Genomic DNA, 18,272 nt, shown 5'->3' with positions numbered 1-18,272 from the left:
CCTCCATAAAAGTCGGAGGGCGGGTTGATCTTACCTGTTAGCCAATCAAGTGGCGAATAAACAAGAAGCTTCCAAGATCAAAGGGGAAGGGGTGGGATCTAAGTGGTAGCAACGCCGCGGGGCGAAGGAATGACAGGCAACTTCACTAATACCACAGACATATTTTTTTACGTAAACTAAGGGGCGGAGCTAACTTGCCGGCTGCACCAATGGCTGACTGAGGGGCGTGTCCTCGGGGCCAAGCGGGAGCCGGAGGCCCCGGGCTCTCTGGGCCGCGCCTGAGGCAGACGCGACGGGGTTGGGGGGCAGCGGCGGCAGTGGCGGCGGTGGCGAGGGTGGGCGCCGCAGCTGGCCCGGGTGGATGGAGTTGGAGGGGCGGGGTGCTGGCGGTGTGGCGGGGGGGCCGGCGGCTGGGCCGGGGCGGAGCCCCGGGGAGTCGGCGCTGCTGGACGGGTGGCTGCAGCGGGGCGTGGGCCGGGGGGCCAGCGGCGGGGAGGCCGGGGCCTGCAGGCCCCCTGTACGACAGGATCCGGACTCCAGCCCGGACTACGAGGCGCTGCCGGCTGGAGCTACTGTCACCACGCACATGGTGGCGGGCGCCGTGGCAGGGATCCTGGAGCACTGCGTGATGTACCCCGTCGACTGCGTCAAGGTGAGACCTGGACCTGCTCCGAACCCGACCTGGGGCTGACCTGACCCCCTGTGTCATGCCTGGAGCCAGGATCCCAGCCGAGAGCCGGAGCCGACAGGGGTTCCTTTCTGGCTCCTACCACCACCACACTATTCGACCGATACTCCATGCAAGCAAGGTCCCAGCCGGGAATTGATCCCAGTCAGGAACCGGGACCCATTTCTAACCGTCAGTGAGATCTGAATCGGGACTCTGGGAAGAAAATCTGTCAGCCAAAACCCTGGATCCCATCTGGGACTAAACAGGAATAGGGTGGGATGGGAAAGGAACAGGTAAGTGCTACTAACTTCATTAAGGTAACGCTTATTGAAGACCCAGAATAGGATCTTAAAAGTTAGGGATGTTCCGATTGCTTTTACAAACTAATCTTGTGTGTTTACAAGTGACAGGGCGGGAACCAGAGTCTGGAATCTCTCAGCTAGATGAAAGATTTACTTATTAAATCTTAATGAGGGAGTGGAAATCATTGTACAGTCAAAATTCAGAGTTCCTGACTGGAAATAATATGGGAAAGACCATGTTCAGGGAAAAGTTTCAGTTTCCCTGTGCAGCAGGCCTGATACCCCACCTATTTCCTGAACATGAAAATGTAGCTGGGATTGGGGTTGTGTGTGTGCAGGGAGCACATCAGGATGGACCTCATCTTTAGCCACTTGAAGTTGACAAAAAGGGAAAAGTTGCCTATAAGGGAGGCATGACAGTATTGGAAAATAGATGTTAGTGTGAAGAAAGTAGATGTTAGTGTGAAGAAAATGAAATGGGACCAACATGAGGGCATGATTCCTGGGAAAGTGAAAGTAATTTCATCCACACCAAGCAGGCTGTTGAGTGGGTACAAGACTAGGTGGTGACTAGGTGTTTCTGAAGAAAGCTGGGTAACGAGGGAGAATGCATTGTTCTTTACAGTTCTTATCTTGTGCGTTAGCAAAGGAGCCACCACTAAATAAGCTGAGTGAGAAGTAAACTCAAGGGGACTGTTGAAATAAATATACTGACAGAGACTGGTTCTTCCTTTACATGTTAAGAGTAAGAGTCGAAAAATATTCTCACAGCTCTTGGATGTATGTCTTCTTCTCAAACTAGGGAAAAGTTACATGTTCGGGAGGAGAGTATTAACTTGGGAGATGCAAAATCTGTCTCTTCTGCTTCTCCCTGTTTCCTGTACCGTTTCATGTTTTCACTAGTAAGGTGGATGAGGAAGTGGAGAATGTGCTTGTTAAGCTTTGTGAATGACACTGAGCTGGTAGGAGTATTCTCACACACTGCAAGGTAGCTCCTACCAAAGACCATAAAACTGGTAAATGCACTTGACTAAAATGGTTATTAGAATTTTGAATACCCATGTCAATTGTGAGGAACAGAAATAAGTAGTAAAATCCATGAGAGAGGAATAAGAGGATGGCTAGTGCTCTGACAATATTGAAATGTCAAACAGATAAGTACAAGTAAAAAAGATTCAGACGTTTATATATATAGGGTCTAGATTGAATGACTGAATTGTTAATGCTGTGTATCCAAAAGTTGACATCTAACTGCAAAGTAACCTCACTATACTTAAACTATGAGTAGAATCTAAGAGTAGATAAGTCTAGGGTGCTATCTTTCAGGATGGGTATCAAATGAAAACCGGATCAAGGAGAGTAATGGCTTGAAAAATACAGTGTAATAATGTGACTGACTTAGAAATATTACCACAGCTATTCAATTTAAGTGTTGTCCCACTACCTTGGGCAGCTACCTCCTTACTCCATATATTTACATAAATACTGTTTTTGTTGTAAACAATCTGTAACTTCCTCTGTTAGAAATGCTTCTAGAAGAGGGGTCCCAGCTTCCAGGCCATGGACTGGTGCTGATCCCGTCGGATCAGCGGCGGCATTAGATTAGAAGTAAAGTACACAATAATGGAATGTGCTCATATCATCCCAAAACACCCTTCCTCTGTGCCGTTCGTGAAAAAAAAAAAAACTGCCTTCCACGAAACTGGTCCCTGGTGCCAAAAAGGCCGGGGACTGCTGCTCTAGAATACTTGGCTGCGTATCCTTACACGGGGCAAGTCTTTGTCCTCTGACAAGATGGAGTTGATGTTTTAGTCATTGAAGCCATTCAGAATCAACTGTGGTAGTTCAAGTGGGAGATCAAAATGGGTAATGCTGATGGGGGTCAAAGATAAGGTAGGACGGGAAAGCAAGGAGACTGATTTCCTCCTGAGCTGATAAACCCACTGAAGGAACATTTGGAAAGAGAAGTTCCAGAAATGTTTTGCATAAATGCAGCAGCATTGCTGAAATAAGTCACTTGCAACCTTCCAAGGTAACTGTTTTGAAGAACAGTTCTTATTCATTTAGATAAGCGTTGGAATTTTTTTTTTTTAATTAGTAATACAACATTACAGTCATGCCTCAAAGCACTCCATTAAATAATTATTTCATCTGGAGGAAAAAAAATGCTCAAGAGTTTTCAAAAATACAAAAGCATATTTTAGAAGAATCATTTTCATTTGCCATAGATGCTGGGATTTAAATGACTAGAGGGGAAAACTAGGTGAGACCATTAGGACTCAGGGTCAGTTAATACTGATTATAGCAGTAGATACTGTTGTGCAGACTTGAAAGTAAAATTCAGATCTCTTCCTTCAGAAGGGGCGTCCCAGTTTACTTGTCCTTAGGCAGCCCTTCTTCCTCTTTTACCATAAATAGGTGGCAGAGAGGAAGAGCAGCCCAAAGTACCCTAAGACTAGAGGCAGGTATCTGTGTTGGAGCCTAAAGGGCAATCACAGTGTTTGCCAGTGAAAGCTGACAGTGCCTCTGGCATGCAGGACCGTCCATCCCCAGGCCACTTATCAGGGTCAGTTCAGTTCAGTCACTCAGTTGTGTCCGACTCTTTGCGACCCCATGAACTGCAGCACACCAGGCCTCCCTGTCCATCACCAACTCCCGGAGTCCACCCAAACCCGTATCCATCAAGTCTGTGATGCCATCCAACCATCTCATCCTCTATCGTCCCCTTCTCCTCCTGCCCTCAATCTCCCAGCATCAGGGTCTTTTCAAATGAGTCAGCTCTTCACATCAGGTGGCCAAAGTATTGGAGTTTCAGCTTCAACATCAGTCCTTCCAATGAACACCCAGGACTGATCTCCTTTAGGATGGACTGGTTGGATCTCCTTGAAGTCCAAGGGACTCTCAAGAGTCTTCTCTAAAAGCATCAATTCAAATTGATGATCAAAAGCATCAATTCTTCAGCGCTCAGCTTTCTTTATAGTCCAACTCTCATATCCATACATGACCACTAGAAAAACCATAGCCTTGACTAGACAGACCTTTATTGGCAAAGTAATGTCTCTGCTTTTTTTTTTTTTTTGCTTTTTAATATGCTGTCTAGGTTGGTCATAACTTTCCTTCCAAGGAGTAAGCGTCTTTTAATTTCATGGCTGCAATCACCATCTGCAGTGATTTTGGAGCCCAGAAAAATAAAGTCAACCACTGTTTCCACTGTTTCCCCATGAAGTGATGGGACCGGATGCCATGATCTTAGTTGGTCGAGTTAAATATCCTTGGGAAGGACCATGGGAAGTCAGCATAGCCTGGCTAGGCCACAGTTATTCAACCAGCTATTTCCATGGTCATAATAGGGAGGTTTGGGAGTGCAAGTGAATTCCAGTTTTCCTTTTCTGTGCTTCAGAGGCAAGCACCAGCCTTTATCTAAAAGGATAGGTTCTGCAGCCTAAAGCAGTCAGAACTCGTCTAATATCTTGTTAAGCACCTGCAACCAAGGTGCTGCTTTTTGGCTTTGCAATGGTGAAGCAAATAAATCTATAAGTTAAGAAAAAGAACAAAGGAAAATAGATCTTTTTCAAACCAATGGAAGATTAGGAGATGGAAACATTGGCTTCTTTGATTTTCTTGTATCTAATAATAAGTATTCAGTAAATGGCAGTTGCTCGTGTTTGTCATGCCCTGTTTGATGTGCCTTGCAGTTATTGATTTAATCCTTGGAACAGCTTCATGAAGTAAACACCATTTTCATTATTTTATAGATGAAGAAAAAGAGGCAAGTTAAGTAACTTTCCACGGTCACACAGTTAGTGGCAGAGCCATGGTTTAAACCGAGTCTGACTCCCCAGCCTTCCATACAGCCTCCCAAAAGCAGATTTCCAGAACCAAGCAAGGCACAGAATTTCACAATAGTGCTTCTTCCTAAACATGACCTGCAGATGAACAGCTGGACATATCGATCACTGCAGCCACAGAGGAACTTTAGAGTGAAAACATAGAAAATCAAGCCTGATCTATTAGCGGTTAAAGAGCAGTTAGTTGCCCATCCATATCTTCAAAAACTGGTAACATGAGACAATGCTGCCAGGATCTGTAAACTCTAAGGTATGAACTAATATTTCTGAGAACCATATTGAATACAATAAGAAAGCCTTGTATCTCTGACACCTCATAAATCAGCAGTGGCTTTTACATGCTTTAACTCTGAGTCCCCACAATAGCCCCGTGCACTAGCAATCCTTGGTCCCACGTTACAGATGATGGCCTGAAGCTCAGAGGGCAAGTGACATACCCGAGATACACAGCCAGCAAAGCTGGGGCTCCTACTCAGGCTTTCATACTGAAGTGTGGCTTGTTTTACCACACTGCTTCCTTCCCTATCAGTCTGACTTTTCTTCAAAGCTAGGCAGTTTTTTTTTTAATATCGAAGACTATTCATTCTTACTTAGAGATTTCATCTTTTCTCTGAAAGATTTGTTGACTCACAAATTTGGGAAGCCATATTTGTTTTTATATTTGGTGTGGCTTAGGCCTGGGTCCTCTCCATGAGGGCGTATCTTCATTGAGTTAGAATTGTGAGTTAGATTTAGACATGTGTGTAAACTGTTCAGTGTAACTTACCACCATCCAGGTTTCTCTTGTGGGTAAACGGTTCCAGGCCTCTGAGGCCAGACCTTCAAGTTTGGTTACCCAGATACGACACTGACTCCCGCAGAACACTGTGATTTCTAAACATTCCCTCAATACAAGATTAGTTTTTGAACAAACCTATGGAAACACACAGTTGTTAAGCTGCCAGTTTATCTATTAGTGTCCCTCCCCAGCAAAGGGCTGTAGTCTCCTTGAGTAACTCCTCTGATGAATTTTATCCTCCCAGGTGATGTGAAAGATCAGTAAACACATTCTTTGTTGGAAATTGATGTTTTTTGGTTGTTTTGTTTTGTGTTTTTTATTGAGAAGTAAAAAAGAATGTATCCCATTGTGATAGTGATCCTGTGTATTTCTGATTGAACTTCAAATAATTAACCTTTTATCCAGTTCTTTGTTGGTAGCAGGAAGGAGAAAATAACTCTAGAGGAATGTGGATTGCTTGCAGCTAACTAGGACTTGTTAATATGGTTAGATTGTTTTCTCCCATACTTTTGAGAAGAGACATTAGTCTTGGATTCCAAATGGACAACAGGAAGGTAACAGCTATTCAGTCCAGATTGAATCAGTGACAGGAATGAAGTAGGAATTTAAACTGTACTTGGGCATTAGTTACCCCTATTGGTTCAGTAATGGTGTTTTTGAACTGGTGTAGACAAAACTAAGATTCTTCATTCTTCCATTCATTTATTCAACAAACAAATCTCGAGTGCCTACTGTATTGCAGGCACTGGATATTGATTTTATACTATCTGATAGTCTCCAAGCCACCTTAGCCTTGAAATGGGTCAGTAAACAAGAGATCTGCCCTGTAGACTCATCTTTCAGAGGTCGGTGATTTGTGAACTATAAGATTAATTTCCCAAATTTCAATAAAACTTTGTCCAGGAATGCCATACAGAATATCTACTGTATACATTCATTCCAGTCATTGAATCCTCTGGAGATTCCAAGGGTTATGTTTCACTGAGACTGATCTTTATTCCTTGATGCCAGTTTTGGGATTTAGTCAGTTTAGATTAGAAATCTGGAATCTCCCTCAGTTTAAGAGACTAGATGGGTTTCCACCTTCATAGCTTGAGGGCAAACTTTCTTTCCCAGGCAACTAGAGCAGCATCTGTTAGGAATGTTATTTCTGCCAAAACTGTAATGTACAGGCCCAGCTGCCAATGCCAGACATTCTGAAGAAGTCAGATTATCATCAAGCTTATGCCAGAGGTTGAGTCCTCATCTCATTAGGATGTGATCAGGAAGCAGGCCCAGGATCAGTTTTCAGTAGTAATAAAGTATATTGTAAATAGCTAACTTTAGAATCCACTTGTAAAGAGCTCTTAGCCTGAGTTTATTAAGCTACAAAAGCAACTTCTCCTGAAACACAAGCTTAATATTTGTTGCTGAGGCTATGAATCACTTTGGAGTTCAAGAACACTTACCAAGGAGTAATTTTTTGAGGGAAAATAATGGTGTTCTACTCATAGAGTCATGTGTTATTGTTTAGTCATTAAGTTGTGTTCAGCTCTTTTGAGACCTTGTGGACTGTTGCCTGGAAGGTTCCTTCTGTCCATGGGATTTCCCAGGCAAAAATACTGGAGTGGGTTGCCATTTCCTTCTCCAGGGGATCTTTTCCAACCTAAGGATTGAACCCACCTCTCTTGCATTGGCAGGTGGGTTCTTTACTGCTGAGCCACCAAGGGAGCCTGTAGAGTCATAGATGACCAGAAAAAAAAAACATCCAAGGCTTGGAAAGATTGGATATAGATTTGGAAGGCAGTAAAACTGGATGCCAGATACCACTTCTACATATTGACGCGATTTCACATAGAAGGTCTGCCCACAGCTCAGGCCTGAGTGCTGAGACTGGGTGAGCCGTCAGATCGCTGACACTGCACTTCTCCCTTCTGTACTTTCAGACCCGGATGCAGAGCCTACAGCCGGATCCAGCCGCCCGCTATCGCAATGTGTTGGAGGCCCTCTGGAGGATTATAAGAACGGAGGGCCTGTGGAGGCCCATGCGAGGCCTGAACGTCACAGCAACAGGCGCAGGGCCTGCCCACGCCCTCTATTTTGCCTGCTATGAAAAGTTAAAAAAGACATTGAGTGATGTAATCCACCCTGGGGGCAATAGCCATATTGCCAATGGTATTGAGCCTTCCTGTGCTGGTTCTCCCACTTTCCCAACTCTTTGGGCTTTGCTGGTGTCAGTGCTTTCCAGTCTCAGCATGGTTTGAAGCTGCAGCTTTGGGCTGGGGTAGGCCAGATTATAGAGGAGGGACTTCCAAACCTGATGTTCTAAGACAATGAGCTGCTTCCACCCCACGCCTTCTTCTGGGCACCTCAACAAATGGTTACACTATCCTTCCTTATGTACCTGCTTGACTCCTTTATCTTCTCCCTGGCATCAACTTCTAATACCCTGACAATGTAGAGACACACACTGAGCTGCCCACTCTGTGTATTTCTTGGTAGTCAGGTGTTAATCCTGCTCCTCTGGGTAGGATCGGAGGTGATCCAGTTACCCATGGAAGACATTAATGGAGCCTCAATTCTGCACCTCAGATTTTCAGGATCCCAATTGCCTGGAGGCAGTTTGTGTCACAGAGGACAAAACAGGAGCTTAACACGTGAATGGGGGTGGGGCCTGGGTCTTTTGTCCAAAGAAACCAGAGGTTGAAGGTTGTGTGGGAGTGAGGGAAGGGATAGCAGCCTGGAGAGAACCAAAGTGAAAGGGCTGAGGAGAGGGTGAGGGATAGGGTAGTTCAGGCCCTGAGAGAAAAGTCTAGGTGGACAGCTGTTAGGCTCTGGAGACAGGCTGGGCAGCACGGGGCAGCAGGGCAGAAGGTTGAGGCTCTGTGGTGGAGACCTAGTCGCCTGCCCCTCATGTGCTCCCCCTAGTGGGCTGGTGTGCTGGCATCCCCTGGCCACAGTGGACCAGCTTCCTATCTGGGGCATGAGCTGCATCTGTCCTCAGAGCCATCTTGGTTGATGAAATCTGGGCTGTTCTCTCAGACTCTTCCTGGCCTTCATATGGTAGCTGTGGAAGGTAGACTGATGGCCCTAGTAAGTTAGGGGGAGCAAATAGCCTGGTTTCTCTCAACAGGCATCTAGAAGCAGTGGGTTCCCGTCTTTTAAACTGGCTACTAGTATCCCCCTCCCTGCTATGGTTTATCACAGCCACTCCCCTTCACTCTGGGGTCTCCCTGAGTCATTCACCCCCTCCTGGCCTTACATGTGGCAGTTGTTTTTTCCTTTGCAGGTGCGGCTGGGTGTGTGGCAACATTACTTCATGATGCTGCCATGAATCCAGTGGAAGGTAATGATTCCTCACCCTTTCCCTCTGTGGGCAGCTTCATCTACATCTCTAGGCTCTTCCTTTATTTTGGGTTTGCAGAAGAAAGCCAGGGAGCACCCCCTCAATTTTGGTGGGAAACCCTACTGTGTTACATTGTCTTACCAGTAGAGGGCGCTCCCTCCATGCTGTCAGTGCTTAGGAAGATTCCCTTAGGCAGGAAGCATATTCACTGAGATTTAATTCATCTGAGGGTTCCCTAGAAACACATGAGACTGTCTGTGGCCTGTTCCTGGGCCTTCCTGAAAGTCCACTTTGTAGTGGATTTGATCTAAAAAATTTAGCAGATTATTTCACTTCTCTTCAAAGAGATGAAAATGGATTTTGACATTTGAAAATACTGCCTTTCTTGTTGGAATGAATAATGGTTGAGATAGAAATGAAAGGGTAACGTTAGCAGAGCTTAGTCCCTGCAGTGCTGCTTGGATCTTGGCTTTTCAGTTGGAGAATGAGGTCCCCAAACAAATATGAAAGGATAGCACAGTTGCCATGTTCCTTAAAGTTACAGTTGTTTACCTGTCTGGGCAAGACCATGGCAAGGAAAGGGCCAAAGCTAAGCTGAAGATCTCGAACTCATACCATGAATCTACTTGAGGGGGTGGGAGATGTTTGGAAACTAAAGCCACACTCTTCTTGGCTAAGACTTTTGTTTTTGGTAGCCCTTCTCCAGCTCTTCCTCCTGCGGAAGGATGGCGTCCTCATATTGTAAGCGTTGGCATTCTGTGTACCAACATTGGGATTGCTAGGGCTGCGTGTTTGTTATTATGTTCACTGCCACTGAATCCTTTCTTGTCTTGGGACTTAATGAAAGAGTAAGATGGTTATAATAATAGGTACTTATTTCAAGGAGACCCTATGGAGTCTCAACGGTAGATATATCTTGTATATTAATTGGTTGGTCTTAAAGAAATCGTACTGGTAGTGGTTCCATTATTTTTTAGTCCTTTATCAACCCTCTGCTATCCCCTCCTCTCAGAAAGGGGAAACTTTCACTTAGCAGGCCAACTGACAACTCACATACTTTTTTCTCTCTCCAATCCATTGGCTGATCCACTGACTTGGGACTCTGCTCCTGGACATTGCTGCTCACCCGCTGAATGCTGTCACCATTCCCTTCTCACTGATGGCGCCGCCAGTGGTCAAGCAGAGGATGCAGATGTACAACTCACCGTACCACCGGGTGACAGACTGTGTCCGGGCAGTGTGGCAGAACGAAGGGGCTGGGGCCTTTTACCGCAGCTACACCACCCAGCTCACCATGAACGTTCCCTTCCAAGCCATTCACTTCATGACCTACGAATTCCTGCAGGAGCACTTTAACCCCCAGAGACGGTACAACCCCAGCTCCCACGTCCTCTCCGGAGCCTGTGCAGGAGCTGTAGCTGCCGCTGCCACAACCCCACTGGACGTTTGCAAAACACTGCTCAACACCCAGGAATCCCTGGCTTTGAACTCAAACCTTACAGGACATATCACAGGCATGGCTAGTGCCTTCAGGACGGTGTATCAAGTAGGCGGGGTGACTGCCTACTTCCGAGGGGTGCAGGCTAGAGTCATTTACCAGATCCCCTCCACAGCCATCGCTTGGTCTGTGTATGAGTTCTTCAAATACCTGATCACTAAAAGGCAAGAAGAGTGGAGGGCAGGCAAGTGAAGCAGCACCAAATGGAACCAGCGTTCAGCCAGCACTGATGCCCTGCCCGCTCCAGCCATGTTCTCCGTCTTGGGACGCACCCCAGCCTCGGGTGGAGGAAGGAAGGCAGAGGGCTCGCTCTCCCCAGGCTCTGGGTGTCTGGCTGACACCAGTTCCTGCCGCCCTCTGCCGCCACCGCCTTTCCTTCCGGGCCCTAAGCAAGTGCAGCGAGTCACACCATAGCATCTCTGACACTCTCCTTCCTGGGCCTGATGACCTGCTCTAGACTGTTACAGAGGGATAAGCAGCTCATTCCCCTGGTTCCTAATAAAAAGCCTTTAAATGAAATGGTTTCATGGGGTTTGTATTGCCAAAGGGGAAGTGAAATGCTGTCAACGGTTCTTGACTTGAAGCGTAAATCAAGGGGCCCCTAGGGAAGGTCCACTGCATTTAGTTTTTGTTTCTGCTGTTTTCGTGGTGATTTAAGACTGGGGTCATACTCCGCCTTGGTTAGTAATAGGCTCCAAGGAATGTCTCCGATGGCAGGAACAATGGGTCTTTGACAGACCCTAACTTAGAAGGTGCTCTTGATCCCCACTGTTGCCTTTCTCCTAGGGCAGTGGCGTGGCTCAGGCAGGGAGATCTCTCTGCTCTGATTCTCAGCTCCACCTGCAGTGGACGCCTTTCCACGTGGCACTGGCTTTCTTATGTAGTTGCAAAGCTAAAATTAGTCGGTGCAGCTTCAAGTCCTGAAGATTACATGATAAATAATAATACTTTTCATTTGATGTTAAGGCTTTTACAAAGTACTTTAACATAGGTGATCTCATTTGGTTCTCCTAAAATCTGACGTAGGCAGTGCAGGTATCATCAATGTTTTACAGGTAAGGAAAGCTCAGAGAGGGGGTGACTTGCTCAAGGTCTCACATTAACTGCAGAACTGGGATCCAAACTCAGATCATTTATTCCTAGAAGTGAATCTAATTGTGCCCTCCTACAGATAGGGAAAGAGCAGAGAGTATGTCCTCCACCTGCCATCTGAAGGAGCTCCCTGCCCAGGACCACTTGGGCTCTGGGAGACTTGAGGGACAGGGTTTTCACTGGTGGGTTTGGTGGGCCAGTCTGTACCTTTTTTTTTTTTTTGGAACCTGAACCAGTTGTTAGCAAGTTGTTCAGTACACAAAGTGGAAATTTAACCCCCTAAAACTTCCATCTGTCATCTTTGCTATGTCATCTGTCATTCATTCATTAACTATTGAGCATCTGTGTTGGGCACTGGTGTTGGGGACATGATAAATAAAACTACCCCTCCCACCCCCCCAAAAAAGATTAAAAAATTATCCCAGCCCTCAAGGAGCTTGTCTGGGGAGGAAGATACATGTAAACAGGCAATTACAAGATAAGATGACAAGAAACGTGATAAGTAAAACTAGACACTTGTTGAGGGGACAGAATACCCAACCTGGTCTTGGGTGATGGGGTAGAAGGAAGTGACATCTGAGGGAATACCCGGAAGGCAAATGAGCTGTCAAGTTTTGTTGTTTAGTCGCTAAGTCGTGTCCAACTTTTTTGCAACCCTGTGGACTGTAGCCCATCAGGCTCCTCTGTCCATGGGATTTCCCAAGCAAGAATTCTGGAGTGGGTTGCCATTTTCTTCTCCAGGGGATCTTCCTGACCCAGGGATCGAACCTGCATCTCCTGCTTGGCAGGCAGATTCTTTACCACTGAGCCACCAGGGAGGCCCCAGCTGTGAAGAGGGGAAGGGAAATGTTCTCAGCAAAGACCTGGAGCATCTGGGGTTCAGTTTGCAAGGGGTTCCATGGTGGCGGACAGCCTAGGCAAGGCATGCAGCTGGAGAGCCAAGCAGGGGCTGGGTCTTAAAAGCAACACTAAGGGGTTTAGAGTTTATCCTGCAGGCAGTGCAGAAGTATTACAGGGTTTTAAGCAGAGGTATGGTGTGATGAGATCTGCAACTGAAACAGATCACTTAGGCTCTCTAAGGAGGAATTAGAGGAGCAAGACTGGACAGGCAGGCAGACCTGGGAGAAGGCTGCCGAAGTCATCTGGGCAAGGCTGCACCCAGTCTGTGCAGGGACTGTGGTGAGGGAGAGAGAGGAAAAGTGGCAGACGAGCAGGGTTAGAGCTGCAGATCAGCAGGATTTGGTTACAGAGTAAATCTTGTTCTCCTTCCACCTGACAGCCCTTCAAGTATCTATGGAGAATCCTGTCTGAATGCACTTGAAACAAACTGTCAAGGAAACAGCAGGGTCTCCTGTTCTGAGCCTTAAGTAAGCTCTGCCGCCCCTCTGATTTAGTGATGGGAGAGAGATGTTAACAGAGCCACACACACAGTGATTGCTGAAGTTTGAATGGCCTGTGGAGTAAAAAGAGCATGATGAAGTCATTGCAGAGGTCATTTCAGGGGGTTTGCTTTTCGAGTGCAAGAGAACAGCTGCCTCCCAGCACCGACTAAGCACAAGAACAAAGGGATGTCTCCCAAACCTGGCCCCTGTTGTCAGCTTTCCAGAGCTACTGCCTGGCGTGGTACCCAGACCACAGCAGACACGGGGCAATAAGATCCGCTTTTCAAGAAAAGGACATGGGATAATTTCAGAAAGAATGGAAGTCACTAAAGACCCCCTCAGTTCTAATGCCACTCACAAATAATGAGAAAAGATAGCAAAGTGACCTTTCAGTCTTCAACGGTGTTCCAGCTACTAGAGGACAGTTGGTTTGGAGTTTGGACCCAGCCTCAGGTTCCCAGGTCTCTGGGTCCAATCACTAGAGAAGACAAAGGCAGAACAGGGTGATGGAGTGAGAGTCTAGATGCCAGTGACTGGGTACCTGGGTCAGAAACCAACCCTCACTTTCACGGGGCTCACCACACCCATGGGAACTGTGGATTTTGAGGGTAGCCCCCAGCTCAGAGTCTGCCTGAAAAGTCAGGTAGGTTATGTGGCACTGTGAGGACCCAGCACCAAGCCACCATCAAGGGGTCAATTCCTGCACAGTGTTTACTGATGGGGAAAATGAGAAAATAAGTCACAATTTGGCCAGAGAAAAATGTCTTAATCTGACATGCAAAACCAGTGTGAATGAAACAATCTTATATTAACACAAAGCAGTGTATAGTCATGAAACCAACAACGAGATTGAGAGACAGAAAAGATTACTGTAGCCCAGAGTTAGTGAGAAAGAAGTGGCTTTAATAGTAAAATGAAACAAAAAAATTGTAAAAGCCAAAAAAAGTGCTAATTTTATAAAATTTAGAAAACGTAGAAAGAAAATACCTCTACTCCTATTACTCAGAGAATATGACAACATTTTGATGTGCACATCATCTAGTATTTTTTCTATGTGTATTTTTTGTTAATTTTCAAAAATCAAACCACATTGTCAACAGCTTATTTCACATAACCGTATAAGGTGCCCATCCTTCCATGTTATTAAATTTTCTTCCATCACCTCAATGTAAATGGCCACATAATGTCCCATTGTTCAAACGTACAATAGCTTATTCGGTCAGTCTCTTGGTGCACCTTTACAGTAATTTATTCTCAAGAGCATTGCTTCGGGAGGTCAAAACTGAACAACAAAAAGGAGAGCAGGGCAGCTGTGGAGAGAAGGTGCAGGGTGGCGAGACAGTTTGGTGCTGCCTCCCAGCAGAAGCTTCAGAGATCCTAAAGGGAGACCAGGTGTAGGGTAGTGGTTGGAAGGGGTAAGGCTGACCAGTGCGGAGGTCAGAGGTAACAGGGTTCTTAGAAGTCATCCCTCCTGGAGCCCTGCCCCACTCTACAGCATCCCTGGCAGACCCACTCCAGGGTTTGGGTGCTCACTGCTACCCGAGGCCGACCATGTTCACTCACTGCAAAGTTCATTGGTTAGAAAGTCCATTCTTTGGTCTTCTGCTTCCATTCTAAAATCATGTCACTCTCCTGCTTTTGAGGCCAAATTCCTCACCATGGCCAATGGTGCTTTACGTAATTTGGCCTCGGCCTGTCTCTCTAATCCAAACCTACAACTTGAACATGAGACATTCAAAACAAACACATATTTTCCTGATAATCTAAAATATTCCTTCTGTTGTCTTCAGTCATGGATTTAGGAGACAAACAATATTCTGTCTAAAACTATCAGAAACCTCACACGATCATTGTTCAGCTTGGATGTGCAGTACTTGTTACTTCCTGCTACCTTATACTGGTGAGCAGAGAACCATTCTATGAGCATCACACACAGTATTCCTGCATTGTCAGGACTCTATAAATGCAAGCTCTCCACGACGACCACCCCTGCCGTCCACACTCACACACTGAAAAGAAAGAACAATTCTTTCTATTGAGGCACTTAGGTCTCCCTGTAATTTCTACCTGTGATCTCCCTCTGCTGCTGGAGCAGCACAGAATCAGACTAATCCTTTTCTCTCTGACAGCCCCTCAAAAATATTAAGACAGCTGTCATGTCACCCAGGGAGGGTCAGATTCTGGAGAGCCTGAAAGTGAGGTGAAGGAGTCTAGACTTGACTTGGCAGCTAATGAGGAGTTCTCATGGTTCTTAAGCAGGGAGGGACAGGACTAAAGCAATGTCAGGATGCTTTCAAATAACAGTCCAAATAGGGGATGACCTGGAGTTGGGGGGGGGGTGGCACTAGAGACAGGGACTTCAGGTGAGGGCCTGTCGCCACCATTAGAAAAGGGGGACCCTCAGAAATATTGTTACTGGAAGATGAAAGGGGCTTGATGATGGTTTAGACAATCATGTGGGAACTTAGGGCTTCCCAGGTCGCAAAGACTGGTAAAGTGGTAAAGACACCATCTGCCAATGCAGGAGGCGCAAGTTTGATCCCTGGGTCAGCAAGATCCCCTGGAGGAGGACATGGCTACCTACTCCAGTATTCTTGACAGGATAATCCCAAGGACAGAGGAACCTGACAGGATACAGTCCACAGAGTCGCAAAAAATCGGACACAACTGAGCTACTGAGCATGCACACACACACGTGGAAACCTGCCTATTGGTAATTTGCACACTGAAGCTAGCTCTGAGTTGCTCTTTTCTTCCTAAGGGCCTGCCCACCTATGGCAGCATAGCATCAAGTCAGATGTCTTAGATTCTGGGACTCCCAGGGAGGCCTAGAAACAAAGCAGAGCTGGAAATGTGTATGTGCAGGGAAAAGACAGCCTGGGCATTTGTCTACAGGTGTACAAAGAAGGGTAAACTAGGAGGAAAATCTAGCTTGCTCCTGAGACACTGACCCAAGACTCTGATGTTCCCCTTACATGGGTTTCTTTTGGCTGCAAGGTCTCTGAACAATTGGAGAACCAGGGCTATTACACCTGAGTAGGGAAGCTGTGTGTGTTGTGCAGGGTTTGCCCCTTGCAGGCAGGGGCTGAAAGCTTTCCCTGGGAGGTAGGAACCTACTCTGGCATCTGACACAGGATGTTTCACTGAAGGACAGCACCACTCCTCAAGGAGCTTCTGCTCCTAAAGAGGAGCCTAAGAAGGTCAATAGTGAAGTGAGGGCCTCACGGTCAAGGACAATCTCCCTGGAGGGCCTCCTCCGTACAGCACATCCCACAACGTGCTGGCTAGAAATCCAAAAGAAACAGAAAACTTGGTCCCTGCCACGTGGCTCACAGAATGTTTAGAAAGTCATGTTTAGGCAAAAGCAAAGTCACAGAACACGAACTGAGGCCATACAAGCTGAGTGATCTATGGAGAGGAGATATCAGAGGACATTCCCTTAAAGGAAGGAGTTGGTACAGACTTTGAAGAAGGGCTGAGTCTGAAGAAAGAAGAGAGAAGAGACAAGAGACAAGAGTTTTCCACCTAGCGGTGATGGCTCAAGGAATAAGCTGAGGGATGGAGAAGAGGTGGCTGGTCCTGAGGGTACAGAAGGGAGGTTGCTTCAAAGACCAAATTGGAGGGTGCTGAGGTCATATGCCTATAAAAAGCATTGTGCTTCAAGAGGGACAATGTGATGAAAATGATGTTCGATGGAGAGGCTGTGTGCAGGTCTGAACTGGGGGCCCACCAAATGCAAGAAGGATGGCAGGAGATTTCTGAAATCACCTGGATGGGAGATATTTGCCTGGGTTCAGGCAGATGGCAGTGGGACCATCTGTTCACCCTACCTCCTAGCAGATTGATAAAATATGAAACTAAGAAGTTACATTTTATATGGCTCTGTGGTCTAAGATCACATTTAGACATATAGAATTCTTCAAACAACCATTGCATTACCTGCTCAGGTGAACCTCACAATCACGTCTCAGGGAAATATAGAAGAAGCTGTGTACCTTCTACCACTTGATACCATGTGTCATAGACTTGCTCAAATGTGAGTCGCATAAGAATCCTGTGTGTTAGGAGTGCAGGAATTATTATCCCCATTTTGCAGGTGAGAAAACAGATGCTGAGAAAGGTTAAAAGCATTTGCTCACAGCCACATAGCCAAGCTCTTTGGATCCTGATTTCACAGGTACAGTGTAACAGAGACCTCTGGTGTAAAACACCACCTTAGCCTAGATCTGCTGCCCACTTCAGCTAAATACACCAATTCCTGGCATTAATTTACTAGTAATTCAGCTTTTTCAGGGTCACTCAGCCAAGTCTGGCCTGCCGGGACAAAGCGCCCAAGGAGTGGAAGTAGAGGGGAGGGCGAGGGGACCAGCCCTCCCATCACCTCTCCCATCTTTTAGAAGACATTAAACATTTTCTGTTTGTCCCACTCCCAACTCAGACAGGGCCTGGCTTTCCAGGAGGTGGACAACACATTCGATCTGCATTAGGTCAGCTTGTGCAACCAGATGAAGTTTGGACAGAGTGAGGGCAGGGTCTCAAGGTCACCATTATTTCTTCATGACAGGGTGGAGTGTTAGGAAAGCCAATAAAATGCTGGTGCTTGCTTGGAGTCAGAGAAAGCAAAGAGGAGATCCCTGGGGAAGCATGGTCCTACCCCTCGTTCCCGCCAGCCCCTCAAAATCCACTCCCACTCCCAGCCACCTGCAGCCATCAGCCAATTGCAGCCCATACAAGCAACAATTTCTTGAGTTTGAGGTGTCTTCCCCTCCTCCCCTCAAATCCTCTCTTTTTCAGGACTATGAGCTGCTTATTTCAATTTTTCTAACCTATATAATTACATAAGTAATTGTGAATTGAGATGGTTCTTGCTTTGGAATATGTGAATTTATGGTACATTTTGCATCTGGCTAAATCCTGAAATCTCTGCTTTATCTTCTGCCTGGGTCACTTGATTCTCAGACCACCTTCCACAAATTGCAGTGACAACGATGACCTAGCACCAGAGATGGGAGTGGGGAGAGCACAAGTATTCACTACAAATTTGCAGTTACCATAGGCACGTGCCGTGGGCACCTCTTAAATCATGTGCTGCTGCAGCTGCTGACTTTCAACACCCCCTGAAAGGAGTTCAGGGTGGAGAGCAGAAATGAGGCACTCTGTGCTCTGGCAAAACTGGCAGAACAAGTCTTCGGATAGTTAGAATCTTTCAGGAGTCAATTTTATGCACCCAATTCTTATATCTCCTCACATCTGGAAAAACACTAAAATCCTTCATGGTGACATCTATTCCTTGTGACTAGCAATAACCTTCATGAGACTAGTAGAAACCTTTTGCAAAAAAATATATGCTTGATTACATGTACTTCCCCTTCACCAA

General features: G+C 46.3%; 2 protein-coding genes across 5 annotated transcripts in view; one reads left to right on the top strand and one right to left on the bottom strand.

The window, feature by feature from the left end:
* Positions 1–68, bottom strand: part of ENTPD7 (ectonucleoside triphosphate diphosphohydrolase 7) — a 48,375-nt gene extending 48,307 nt beyond the window's left edge. The window contains exon 1 of the mRNA XM_086377199.1: positions 35–68. The gene's annotated coding sequence lies outside the window, so the exon portion shown is untranslated. The remainder of the gene's footprint in view (positions 1–34) is intronic.
* Positions 69–199: 131 nt separating this feature from the next.
* SLC25A28 (solute carrier family 25 member 28) lies at positions 200–10,940 on the top strand. 4 transcript variants are annotated; one of them, XM_086377206.1, is made up of 4 exons: positions 200–652; positions 7,524–7,752; positions 8,867–8,923; positions 10,096–10,940. In XM_086377206.1, exons 1-4 carry the CDS (start codon positions 362–364, stop codon positions 10,611–10,613), a joined length of 1,095 nt encoding a protein of 364 aa, XP_086233332.1. In that variant the 5' UTR covers positions 200–361; the 3' UTR covers positions 10,614–10,940. The 4 variants fall into 4 exon arrangements, with proteins under 4 accessions (XP_086233332.1, XP_086233336.1, XP_086233333.1 ...); XM_086377210.1 differs by having other exon boundaries at positions 261–652; positions 7,524–7,693; XM_086377207.1 differs by having other exon boundaries at positions 433–963.
* Positions 10,941–18,272: the final 7,332 nt, after the last annotated feature.

Source organism: Bos grunniens, chromosome 26 (genome assembly GCF_055505025.1).
Source record: "Bos grunniens cultivar Pamir isolate PY7600 chromosome 26, Bosgru_T2T1.0, whole genome shotgun sequence".
Taxonomy (NCBI): domain Eukaryota; kingdom Metazoa; phylum Chordata; class Mammalia; order Artiodactyla; family Bovidae; genus Bos; species Bos grunniens.
Note: the sequence above shows the minus strand (reverse complement) of the source record. Positions and strands in the feature narration are given on the sequence as shown.